At 39.5% G+C, this 13,297-nt stretch overlaps 1 protein-coding gene across 1 annotated transcript in view; it reads left to right on the forward strand.

The window, feature by feature from the left end:
* The window catches only part of PPEF1 (protein phosphatase with EF-hand domain 1), a 96,772-nt gene that overhangs the window by 67,666 nt on the left and 15,809 nt on the right, over window positions 1–13,297 (forward strand). Inside the window, exons 11-12 of the mRNA XM_064573838.1 lie at window positions 5,263–5,448; window positions 6,856–6,998. Of these exons, the coding sequence (XP_064429908.1) occupies window positions 5,263–5,448; window positions 6,856–6,998 (329 nt within the window). The remainder of the gene's footprint in view (window positions 1–5,262; window positions 5,449–6,855; window positions 6,999–13,297) is intronic.

The following is a 13,297-nucleotide window of genomic DNA, read 5'->3' on the forward strand; positions in this document are numbered from 1 at the left end:
GCCCAACCGACTGAGCCACCCAGGCGCCCAGTGAGGTTTTTTTTAATGGGTAGTGTATGGTCTATCTTGGAGAATGCTCCGTGTGCTCTTAAGAAGAAAACGTATTCCATTCCTGTTGAGTGGAGTGCTGTATCTATATATATCCATATCTGTCTGTCTTTGAATGTATTTATCTGTCTTTGAATATATTTATAATAGTTGCTTTGAAATCTTTGTCCGCTAAGTCAACATCTAATCCCCTCAAAGGCAATTTCTATTGCCTGCTTGTTTTTCCCTGTGTATTTTTTTCTTTGCATGTCTTGTAACTTTTTTGTTGAAAACTGGGCATTTTAAGTAACATATTGTAGTAACTCTAGATTGTTACTCCCATGCTTCTCTGGGGCTTGTTGTTATTTGCGTTTTCACTCATTTATTTGTTTAGGGCTTGTCTTGACTAGTTCAGTGAAGTCTGTGACCTCTCAGTGTGTCTTCCCTGACTCCTGGGGGTCATTGTAGTTTTAGGTAGGCTCTCTTTGTCTCTTTCCCTGACTTCCCCTTTAAGCTTTGGCCCATCTGCCTCTCATACCCAGCTGTTAGCCTTCGCTAATTGCTAGCTGATTGGGCTATTGTTCTTAACAATGCCCTGGGGCTCACAAATAGCTCCACAATCTGATCCCATTAAAGTCAGTCTCCTTTGCAGGGGCAGGGTATGACAATCCTTGAGGCTTATTCTGGCCCTAGGAGGGCTCTTCTCATCTGCCCCTTTCTCAGATTCTGTCTGTGAAACTTCTGTCTGGTCTGCTCTTGCTGCTAGTATCGTGGAACCATCAGCCTTCTTCTAATTGCTTAGCTCTAAGAAGGCTCTATTTCTTGACTCTGTACTCTTATACCTTGACTGCTGAAAATGTTGACTAAAATGTGATTTCTGTTGTAAAATATCCTCTAATCAATGAGGAGAAAGAGAGAGCTGAGGGGATAGAGAGGGAGGGAGAAGGGGTAGTGGGAGAGAAATAGAATTCATCAATGGCTTGTGCATCCAAAGTATTTAAAAATCAAGTAAATACAAGAGACAACTTATAGCAAGTTGGAAAGGATGCTTCCTTAAATTCTGACATCCAAATTCCAAAGACCAAAGGTTAGAACAAGCACTTCTAGGATGGTGAATAAAAAGGATGATGCCAAAGAGATTGGAGTTTCACAAAAAGAAAATTCTGGCCTCTGGAAGCCTAGATAAGTTTAGAATTCTAGAGAGATGGAGCCTTAAGAAGTGGGAGGGAGGAGACTGGGGGTCATTATTCTGTAATAAAACTTCCCACCACCCCAACAATATAGACGAGGCATCTTGCAGTCTCCATGTACATAACTAGAGCTGAGACAGGGTAAAATGGACCAGAATCTCATTCCCAATATTTTTTTTTAAAGATTTTATTTATTTATTTATTTATTTATTTGACAGAGAGAGAGAGATGCGAGAGCAGGAACACAAGCAGGAGGAGTGGGAGAGGGAGAAGCAGGCTTCCCGCTGAGCAGGGAGCCCAATGTAGGGCTCGATCGCAGGACCCTGGGATTATGACCTGACCTGAAGGCAGACACTTAACGACTGAGCCACCCAGGCACCCCTCATTCCCAATATTTTAATAATTTCAGTTGTACCCTTAGTTTTCTTCTCTCAGTTGCTGGTACAAAGTGGGTATGCATACTTTAGTTAGCTAGAGTTGAAATTTCCAGATAAAAACAGATTTCATACTTTATTTCTCAATAGCTATGAGCTATGTTATAATAAAGGTCATAGGCTCTTTATTTGTCCCCTACTCACAGAAGTGCGTAATTCTTGGCTGAGTGCTATAATTTAAGTTTTATCTTATGTTCACAGAGATGTGGGGGATATATGTACTCATAGCTATGTCACTGTATAGAGACAAGCATGATACCCTTCCTTTAGGACAGACTTGCAACAAGAAGACCAGAGAGGTTTATTATTTATTTCCTGAGTGACTCCCTTCTCTTAATTCGTCCATTTAATAAGTATTTATTGAACACCTGCTATGTGTCAGTCACTGTTCTAGGCTTTTGAGAATGTCAGTGACCAAAGATCTATTACCTCATGAAGCTTACATTCTAGGGGGAGGAGTTAAATAATAATATAACAAAAAGCAAGTAAATTATATAATATGCTAAGTGAGAGGTTCTATGGGAAAAAAAATTAAAACTAGAACAAGATTAGGAGTATCAGGAGAACTGGAGGTAGAGGACAGAGTTGTAATTTTAAATAGGGTAGTTGGCCTCATTGTGCAGGCTCCCAAGAGTGAAACGGCTTGGTCATAGTCACTTGGCTAGTCACTGCGCGACAGAGCAGGATGTGATTCCAGGTCTGCCTTTAATGCCCGTGCTCCTTTTCTGAAGGGAAAGATGACTTCAAAGTGATAGGAGGTCTCAAGAAGAAAATGAACTGCTCTGGTGTGTCCTCATCCAGTGAGACAATGGGTAAACAAGGAGTAGGCATCTGAAGCAGTTTAGGTATCGCTGGAAGGTTTGGGTTGAGCACAGCTTTTAAAACGACATGTTCAAAAGCTGGAAGGAGGACACATCACCAAGGGAAAATACAAAAGAATAGCAAATCTATAGTATTAGTGTCTTAGAAGAGAAGCATTTAGGTACACCTTTCAGAGCTATTAACTCTCCCCCAAAGCATACTTTTGGGAACTGGATTATTTAGAGCTGCAGACAAGCACAGGGCACTTCTTGCTGGATTTATTCTGGATTTAGGAGGTTTAAAGGCTGAGACACAGATAGATTTTTGTTGACCAGGCCCTATAAAAACTGTCATTCAGTAAAACTTTTCCAATTTTTGGTTTGAAAATTTTCAGGAAGGAATGTTGTAAATAACTGTTCTTTCATGCACTTACCACTCACAAGGCCCTTGCATTTCAGAGGAGAGGATGTTGGAAGGAAAGAGACTGTCTCTGCTGAGGAATTTGTTTTACCAACAAAGGGCCTCAGGATCAAATCTGTATTATAGCCACAGTCTGGGTAAACCGAGTCAAGTGAATGAGTTCTAGACAGAAAAAAGAAATGCAAACTTATGGAATGGATAATTCTGAAGACATTCATTTCTATAAAACTCATACCCCCTTTGAGTCAAAGAAAAATGAATGTTAGATTTATCTTTCTCATTTCATTGATGAGCCAACTAAAGCTCAAATAGGTTAAATGATTTGCCCAAGGTGACACAGGTGACGCTTGAGGAACTAACTCCTTGGTCAGTGTTTTTTCTAGTTCAACAGAGTCCACTGTATACACTGAATTTGTGTAAATTTCAACTACATGTATGCGACAAAAAGGAGAAAAGTATGTAAAATTTTATTTTCACAAAGGTTATTTATCCCATGATACATTATCACATATATAAAATATTCACACATCCGTATTATTGTATAGGAATGGATATACAAAGCATGTATAGTGTGCATTGAGGGTCATTTAAGAGGTGTTCCGGGGGTAATTTTGGCTATAAATGATTTGCATTTCATGTGAGAATTTAAAACTTAATCCCCTCCTTATAAAACACAATTCCTTGTGTTCTGTGTTTCTGCCTTCATTACACTAAAGGTCAAATCAGGACCCCCAAACATGAGTTCATGGTCTAAGAGCCAGATATGATAAGGCAAGTGTTTGTTTTGTCATAAACACCAGCAAGGCAAATGGGCTCCATTGTATTTATTTGTAGAGTAGGATTGTGCCAATGGGGGAGTGAGGTAGGGGAAAAAGGAGAATCCTGGTCTGAATCTACTTTGGGTGGTTTTAACTCTCACTGCAGTCAATCATCAAAAATTCCCTAAGTGTCTGGTTTGTGCCTGATGGAGGGTTGTTACAGGCTCTGACCAAGTGCTTCTCATTCCAGAGTTCTCCTACCAGTTCTCTTCTTCTCTTCACCTCACTGTCTTCTTCCTCACTTATTTCTAGCTCCCCTTCAAAACCAAACCTATAAATCGGTGTACAGTCCAGTTTACTGGGACAACCACTTCTGGTTCTCTTGTTAAGACCTGACTTGGACTCGCTTGAGTAACTGCAGAACTTAAAATGTGTGCTCCTTCAAGCCTGCAGAACAAAAACGTGGAAAAGACAGACTCTTAGAATCATAGTCTGTTGGAACTTTGAGATACTTTACAAGTAACCCGGCCCAAACCCCTGATTTTAAAGATCTGGAAACAGAGACCCAGAGAGTTTTCTCGAGGCTGTACAGCTTTAGTGACAAAGCTAGTTTTTCTCACTACTGCTTAAACTCCTATAGGAGTTTAGATAAAGAAACATTATATGTAGATAAGAACAATGAAAAATATTCTTAGAAACTTGGATCTTCAGTCTTGGACATCATGTAGGCTGCATTTTCCTCTTTCAGCCCCAAAAGGAAATGTTATGCTAATAAAATACTTGTGGATTTAGGAGGACACATTGTGGGAACCAGTTATTGGAACTGAGAATGTTCTTATCAATGGGACAGAAAGGGAAGGAGATGACTTAGGAAGTATTCTTGGATGAACACTTGTCTGTATTTGTGGTGGGAAAAAGTCTTCCTCATGCTATCTGCTCTACAGGAGAAAAACCAGGGCCGAAGCCACAGCTGGGAGACCTACCTTGTCTCTTTGAACATATTAAGAACCTCTAATGTGTGTTCATTGTGGGGAGCTGCTTTCTTCTTGGAACATGACAATGAAGTTCTTTTAAGAGAAAAGACCTTGAGGGGCACCTGGGTGGCTCAGTCGGTTAAGGGTCTGCCTTCGGCTCAGGTCATGATCCCAGGGTCCTGGGCTCGAGCCCTGCATCGGGCTCCTTGCTCTGCGGGGAGCCTGCTTCTCCCTCTCCTTCTGCTGCTGCCTCCCCCCCACCCCCCCATGCTTGTGCTTGCTCACTCTCACTCTCTCAAATAAATAAATAAAAATTTTTTAAAAGAGAGAGAGAAAAGACCTTGGTAGATTCAGCAATTGTGAAACAATCATGATGAGATTTTTAAAGACAAACAAAAGCAAGGGCTGATTCTTCATGATTATGAAGTATGGCTGCACTGGTTATTGGGGATGAGCAGAAAGGGACCACAGTGGCTATGGGCATTACAATTAGTGTGGAAAAGATTCATGGAGGAGATGAGTCTGAAACAAGTTTGAAGGAGGAATGAGAAACAGACTCTGGGATAACTTGGGTTGATATTTCTGGCAAATAAGTTGGAATCTAGAAAGATAGACTCTCACTTATAACTAGTGGCCTAATCTGGTTTGTTGTTTAAAGGTTATCGATATTCTGTGGAGTGATCCCAGAGACAAGAGAGGCTGTTACCCAAACACAAGTCGAGGAGGGGGCTGCTATTTTGGACCAGATATTACCTCCAAGGTTCTTAATAAATACCAGTTGAAGATGCTCATTAGGTCTCATGAATGTAAGCCCGAAGGGTATGAAATCTGCCACGATGGGAAGGTAAGCTAACATTGTTGGTGACATCATCACACACACCCTTGCCCCAAACACTCTTTCATCACGGGATGCATCTTACCTAGAGGCCCATGGGAAGGTGTCTTCCCCAGGACCAAAACAGGAGGCCATGCTTTGGTAGACAGAAACAGGAGACTACAGGGTTCACACAGGTTGTTTGAAGGGGACTCACTGTGCCTCACCCTAAGAGATATTTGGCTTATTTCCCTGATCTTCCTGAATCCCAGAGATAGAAATTCTGACGTGTAGCTCTAAGTACACCCACAGACAGCCTTTCTTCTTTACTAATCGAAAGGCAACTCTCCGGTCCAGCGCGGTTAAGAATGTACTTACCCTCACAGAGCACGTCAAAGGCAGCAACAGATCCAGGTTGCTCTCTTTCACCTTTTGTACTTGCCCTGTGCAGGACAGAGCCGCAGAAGCCACGTCCCTTCTACTCACGGAGTCGGTGAGCTCTAGCGAGCCACCTGCTGTGGTCAGTTTAGCTGCAGCCACTGGAATGGAGTGTGATGCGCTCCTTCACAGGTGTCTGGTAAGGCCGGAAGAGGGCTCAGGAACTGGTTTCTTGTTCCAAGCTGTCTTGGGATGTCCCTTTTCTACCAGAGAATAACAATAAATAAAACAGGATACCAAATCGTGTGGCATCTCTTTCTATTTCAAGACTTTCGCTTTTCTTCACTCCATTAGTTCACTTTCGGCTCCTGCTAATGTTGTGAGATAGTGAAGGCAAGAATTATTTAAGGTTTCTTTGTACTGAGAAAACAGAGAGAAAATAGCTTGTCTGAAGTAGCAGGCTGATGAGGGCAGAACTGAGCCCGAGCCAGGTTGCCTGTCAAGGACAAGGGTTACCCTGCCATCCCCCACCATGGCCCCAAGGCTGGTTCCTTCCCAGCAGAGTGGTCCTGGCCACTCTGTATTCTGGCCACTATTTTCTCTGCCCTTAAAGGACTGGTTTTGTAGAGGGCCCCAAGCCCTCTACATCAGGCAGCTTTAAGCAAAAGAAAAAGACTGAGAGTAGAGGAGTTTTATTTTGAACACTCAAATATCACAAGGAAAGAAAACAAAGGCTTTACCCGCTTGGAAAATTAGAATTTGCAAAACCAAGCGTTAAGTAGAATTCTAAGACACGGAACTGAAATTGTACACAGGATTGCAAGGCTATGCACTATGGGGATGAGTGGCTGGAAGTTAGTATTCCTGGGGACACTGATTTCAAAGCCTTGTTGCTCTCCAGTGGAATCACAGAAAATCCTGTCAGACTTGGATAATTTGGATGGATTTGGAACTTTGTTTGATTTTTGCTTTTTTAGGAATTGAGCTATTTCTGCTTTTATTGAAAGACCTTTTGAGAACTAACTCTATGTGAACCTGGCCCTCTTTTTCTTTAATCAGGTTGTTACTGTATTTTCTGCTTCTAATTATTATGAAGAAGGCAGCAATCGAGGAGCTTACATCAAACTGTGTTGTGATATGACCCCTCGATTTTTCCAGTACCAAGTAACTAGGACAACGTGCTCGAGGCCTCTTTACCAAAGGTGTGCATGCTCTAAGGAGAATTCTGAGCGCCGGTACTGGTGACCAAGTAGAAACAGTCCAGAGTGACTAAGAGCGGCCACGAGAGTGAAGACAACTACTTACTGGTTACTCATTGGTATAAACACAATGGAATTAGTTCCAGACACCAAGTGGTGAATGCATTCATATTTGAAACCAAGAGGAGCAATTTTCAATTCATATGTCTCTTTAAACGGGTAAAGCAATCAGTATCCACGAGCAGCCTCTAACTGAATGTAAAGAAAAGACGGTCCCCACATCCACCCAGTCCCACACCCAACAGCGCTCCCTGTCCCCCAAACAGCCCTGTGTGCTCTTGCCTCTTGGTCTCTTCTCTACCCAGAAGTGTATAATGACAAGAGTTGAGTGTCCCTCCATGTGATGGCATCCATAGCTTATCTTCCTTTTCTCTATTCAACGTGATCTTTTAAAGAAGTTTTCATTATAAAATGAGTATGTTTGTTGCTAACAAGTGAGACCAAACAAAGATGTATACAGAAAATGCTAATGATCTTCTCTCCCTCTCCTTCTTAATAATCCTTTTCCCCAGAGGCAACTGAAATTGGTAGCCCAGAGTGCACATTTCTTCCCTCTTCTTGCTCCTACAAAAATAGACAATCCATTATATTCATCGAATTTAAAAATTTTTTGAGCACCTACTATGTATCACGCACTGTTCTAGGCACAAGCGATATGGCAATGAACAAAACAGACAAAAGTCCTTTCCTTCATCAGTTGCAGATCCTGGGGGAGGAGAAAGGCAGTCAGCAACATACATACTTTTTTTTTTTTTTTACAAAGATAGAATAACACAGCACACTCTATTCTACAGCTGACTTTTTCTCTAAAGATGATATCATGAACATTACTCCAAGTTAATACACATAGACCTAACTCAATCTTTCTAGTAGATGTGCCATAACAATTATGGAGTGGCTAAATCCTATTCAACTGATGGCCATCCAGATTGGTTCAAGGGTTTTGCACTTAAAAGCAAAGCCATATATAACAAACACTTCTCTCTGTGTGTGTGTATACATACATACATACACACGCATGCATACACACAGACGTACATACACACGGGCATACACATAGCCTGTGTGTATGTATTTAAGATTTAGTGCTTTTTTTTACATAAAATTTCAAAATGTGGAATTTATGGATTTATGGTTTAAAATTTTGCTAGATACTCCAAAAGAGTTTTAACAATTAACAATCTGAAAAACAACATACCGATTTTTCCACATCCTCATTAGTCTTAGATATTATCACACTTCTTAATTTTTGCCAAGCTGATGGATGAAAACGGTAAATCTCGTTGTTTTAATTAGCACTTTTTAGATAGCTGAGTTTGCCCATCTTATGTTTTTGGACACTGCATTTTTTTCTTCTTGGCATTTCCTATTTATATTATTCCCCCATTTTATATTGGGTTGTTTGTCATTTTCTGATCAATCTTTAGGAGTTCTTTGCAAATGAGGGACAGAGGATTTTTACAGTTACATTGCGTATATTTTGTTGGAATCAAAATGTTGGTGTCTTCATTTTGCTTTAGTTCTATGAAATCACATTTATATATATAATTTCATTATATCTTTTGGATTTTCATCTTTGTTAGAAAAATGTCTCCACAGCAAGTTTATATTATATTGCATTTTATTATATTAGTAAGTTAATCTCAATTTATTTTAACAGCTTTGTTGAGACATAATTCACATACCATAAAGGTGACCAATTTAAAATATACAATTCACCGATAGTATATTTACAGAGTTGTGCAACCATTGCCATAATCAGTTTGTAAACATTTTTGCCATCCTAAAAACACAACTTGAACCCATTAGCAGTCACCAGTCACTTCCCCCATCACAACTCTAGGCAACCAGTAATCTGCTTTCTGTTCCTATAAATTTACCTATTCTGGACATTTCGTGTAAATGGGATCACACAATATGTGGTCTTCTGTGACTGCTTCTTTCACTTAGCACAGTGTTTTTGAGGTTCATTCACGTTGTAACATGTATGAATGTGTCATTCCTTTTTATGGCTGAATAATATTCCATTATATGAATAGACCACATTTTCCTTTTTTTTTTAATTAAAAAGTTTTTTTAAGTTTTTAATTCCAGTATAGTGAACACATCGTATTACATTAGCTTCAGGTGTACAATATAGTGATTTAACAATTCCATACATCATTCTGTGCTCATCACAAGTGCACACCTTACTCCCCATCACCTCTTTCATCCATCCCCCCACCTACCTTCCCTCTGGTAACCATCACTTTGTTCTCTATAGTTAAGGGTCTCTTTCTTGGTTTGCCTCTCTCTCTCTCTCCTTTTGCTCATTTGTTTTGTTCCTTAAATTTCACATATGAGTGAAATCATATGGTATTTGTCTTTCTCTGACTGACTTACTTCACCTAGCATAGTACTCTCTAGCTCCATCCATGTCATTGCAAATGGCAAGATTTCATTCTTTTTGATGGCTGAGCAATGTTCCATTGTGTATATATACCACTATTCTTTATCTGTTCATCATTTGATGGACACTTGTGTTGCTTCCATTATCTTGGCTATTGTAAATAATGCTGCTATAAACGTAGGGGTGCATGTATCCCTTTGAATTAGGATTCTTGTATTCTTTGGGTAAATACCTGGTAAGTGTGATTGCTGGATTAAAGGTATTTCTATTTTTAACTTTTTGAGGACCCTCCATACTGTTTTCCACAGTGGCTGCACCAGTTTGCATTCCCACCAAAAGTGCAAGAGGGTTCCCGTTTCTCCACATCCTCGCCAACACCTGTTGCTTCCTGTGTTGTTGATTTTAGCCATTCTGACAAGTGTGAGGTGATATTTCATTGTGGTTTTGATTTGCATTTCCCTGATGGTAAGTGATGATGAGCATCCTTTCATGTATCTGTTGGCCATCTGTATATCTTCTTCGGAGAAATGTCTGTTCTTGTCTTCTGCCCATTTTTAAATTGAATTATTTGTTTTTTGGATGTTGAGTTGGATACATTCTTTATATATTTTGGATACTAACCCATTGTCGGATATGTCATTTGCAAATATCTTCTCCCATTCCGCAGGTTGCCTTTTAGTTTTGTTGACTGTTCCCTTTGCTGTGCAGAAGCTTTTTATTTTGATGTAGTCCCAATTGTTTATTTTTGCTTTTGTGCCCCTTGCCTCAGAGGACCTATCTAGAAAAAGTTGCTATGGCCAGTGCCAGAGAGGTTACTGCCTGTGCTCTCTTCTAGGATGTTTATGGTTTCAAGTCTCACATTTAGGTCTTTATTCCATTTTGAGTTTATTTTTGTGTATGGTGTAAGAAAGTGGTTTCATTCCTTGCATGTAGCTGTCCAGTTTTCCCAACAACATTTGTTGAAGAGACTGTCTTTTCCTCATTGCATATACTTTCCTGCTTTGTCGAAGATTAATTGACCATATAATTGTGAGTTTATTTCTGGGTTTTCTGTTCCATTCTATTGATCTATGTGTCTATTTTTGTGCCAGTAACATATTGTTTTGATTACTACAGCTTTGTAATATAACAAGTCTGGAATTGTGATAACTCCAGTTTTATTTTTATTTTTCAAGATTGCTTTGGCTTGAATAGTTCACATTTTCTTTGACCATTCATCAGACCATCGATGGAAATTCAGGTTTTTTCCACTTTTTGGCTATTATGAATGATAATGTTTTGAACATCAGTGGACAGATTTTCTGCATACATATATTTTCATTTCTCTTGGGTATATACCTGAAAGTGGAATTGTTGGATTATATGGTAACTCTATTTTTAACATTTTGAATAGCTTGTTAGCTTTTTTCCCCAAGGGTCTGCATGATTTTACATTCCCACCAGCAGTGTATGAGGATTCCAGTTTTCCCACATCCTTGCCAACCCTTATTATGATCTTTTTTATTGTAGCCACCTTAGTGAATGTGAGATAGAAGCTCATTGTGGTTTTGATTTGCATTTTTCTAATGACCAGTGATATTGAGGACCTTTGTATGTGCTTATTGAACATTTGCTTATCTTCTTTGGAGAAATGTCTATATCAGATCATTTTTCAATTTTTTAAAAAAGATTTTATTCATTTATTTGAGAAAGAGAACAAGCAGGGGGAGGGGCAGAAGGAGAGGGAGAAGTAGACCCCCCCCTCCAGCAGGGAGCCTGATGTGGGGCTCGATCCCAGGACCCTGGGATAATGACCCAAGCCGTAGGCAGACACTCAACCAACTGAGCCACCCAGTTGCCCCTCCTTTTTCAATTTTTAATTGAGTTCTTACTCTTTTTATTAGGGTGTTGTAAGAATTTTTTTTTTTAAAGATTTTATTTATTTGAGAGAGAGAGTGAGAGAGAGAGCGCAAGAGGGGGTAGGGTTAGAGGGAGAAGCAGACTCCCCACCGAGAAGGGAGCCCGATGTGGGACTCGATCCCAGGACTGCGGGATCATGACCTGAGCCGAAGGCAGTCGCTTAACCAACTGAGCCACCCAGGCACCCTGTTGTAAGAATTTTTTATCTATCCTATATACACATCACTTATTAGATAAATGATTTGTAGATAGTCTCTCTCATTCTGTGGGATATCTTTTCCCTTTCTTGATGGTATTATTTGCAGCACAAAAATTTTTAATTTTGATGAAATCCAATCTCTCTCTCTCTCTCTTTTTGGCTTGTGCTTTTGGTGTTGTGTCTAAGAAGCCATTGCCTAACCCAAAGGTATGAGGATTTATTCCTATATTGTCTTCTAAGAATTTTATAGATTAAGCTCTTACATTTGGGTATCTGATCCATTTTGAGTTAATCTTTGTGTATGGTGTGAGGTAGGGCTCTAACTTTATTCTTTTACATGTGGCTATCCAGTTGTCCAGCGCCATCAGTTGGAAAGATTATTCTTCTCCCATTTAATTAATTGTCTTGGCACATTTGTCAAAAGTCAATTGACCATAAAGGTATGGGTTTATTTCTGGACTTTAAATTGTATTCCATTGATTTGTATGTCTATCCTAAAGCAAGTAACACACTGTCCTGATTACTACAGCTTTGTAGTAAGTTTTGAAACTGGGAAATGTGAGTTGAAATTTGTTCTTGTTTTTTAAGATTGTTTCAGTTATTCTGGCATCCTGGCATTTCCATATGAATTTTAGAATCAGCTTGTCAACTTCTACAAAAATGCCAACTGGGATTTTGATAGGGATTATTTTGAATCTATAGATATATTTGGTGGCCATTGCCATTTTATTTTTATTTTTAAAAGACTTTATTTATTTATTTATTTATTTATTTAGAGGAGGGGGAGAGGGAGAGGGAGAATCTTAAACAGACTCCCCACTGAGCACAGAGCCCAATATGGAGCTCAGTCTCTCAACCCTTAGATCATGACCCTGAGATCAAGACCTGAGCTGAAACCAAGAGTCAGACACTTAACTGACTGAGCCACCCAGGTGCCCCTGGTTATTGCCATTTTAACAATATTAGGTCTTCGAATCCATGAACAAGGAATATTGTTCTATTTATTTAGATCTTTAATTTCCTTGAACAGAGTTTTGGTTTCTCAGTGTAAAAATCTTGAATTTATTTTGTTAAATTCATTTCTGAGTATTTTATTCTTTTTGGTGTTATAGTAAGTAGAATTGCTTTCTTTCTTTTTTTTTTTTTTTAAGCTTTTATTTATTCATTTGAGACATAGAGATACAGAGAGAGAGAGAGCATGAGCAGGGAGAGAGACAGAGGGAGAAGGAGAAGCAGGCTCCCTGCTGAGCCAGGAGCCCGATGCGGGGCTTGATCCCAGGACCCCAGGATCATGACCTGAGCCGAAGGCAGATGCTCAACCATCTGAGCCACCCAGGCGCTCCCTAGAATTGCTTTCTTAATTTACATTTTTGGATTGTTCATTTCAAGTGTATAAAAATACAATTGATTTTTGTATATTGTGCAATCTTGATTAACTTGTTTATTAGTTCTAATAGTTTTTAGTAGGTTCCTTGGGATTATTTATATACAAGATCATATTATTTCTGAGTGAAAATAGTTTTACTTCTTTTCCAATCTGGATGCCTTTTACTTCTTTTTCTTGTTTAATTGTCCTGGCTAGACCCTCTAGACTAATGTTGACTAGAAGTGGTGAGAGCAGATATCCTTGTTTTGTTCCTGTTCTTAAGGGGGACACATTCAGTCTTTCGCCCTTAAGTATATCAGCCATGTGTTTTATGTAGATGCCTCTCATCAGAGTGAGGAAATTCCCTTCTATGCTGAATTTGTTGAGTG

Source organism: Mirounga angustirostris, unplaced genomic scaffold (genome assembly GCF_029215605.1).
Source record: "Mirounga angustirostris isolate CCGP_5_RB_7025 unplaced genomic scaffold, mMirAng1.0.hap1 SCAF_11, whole genome shotgun sequence".
Taxonomy (NCBI): domain Eukaryota; kingdom Metazoa; phylum Chordata; class Mammalia; order Carnivora; family Phocidae; genus Mirounga; species Mirounga angustirostris.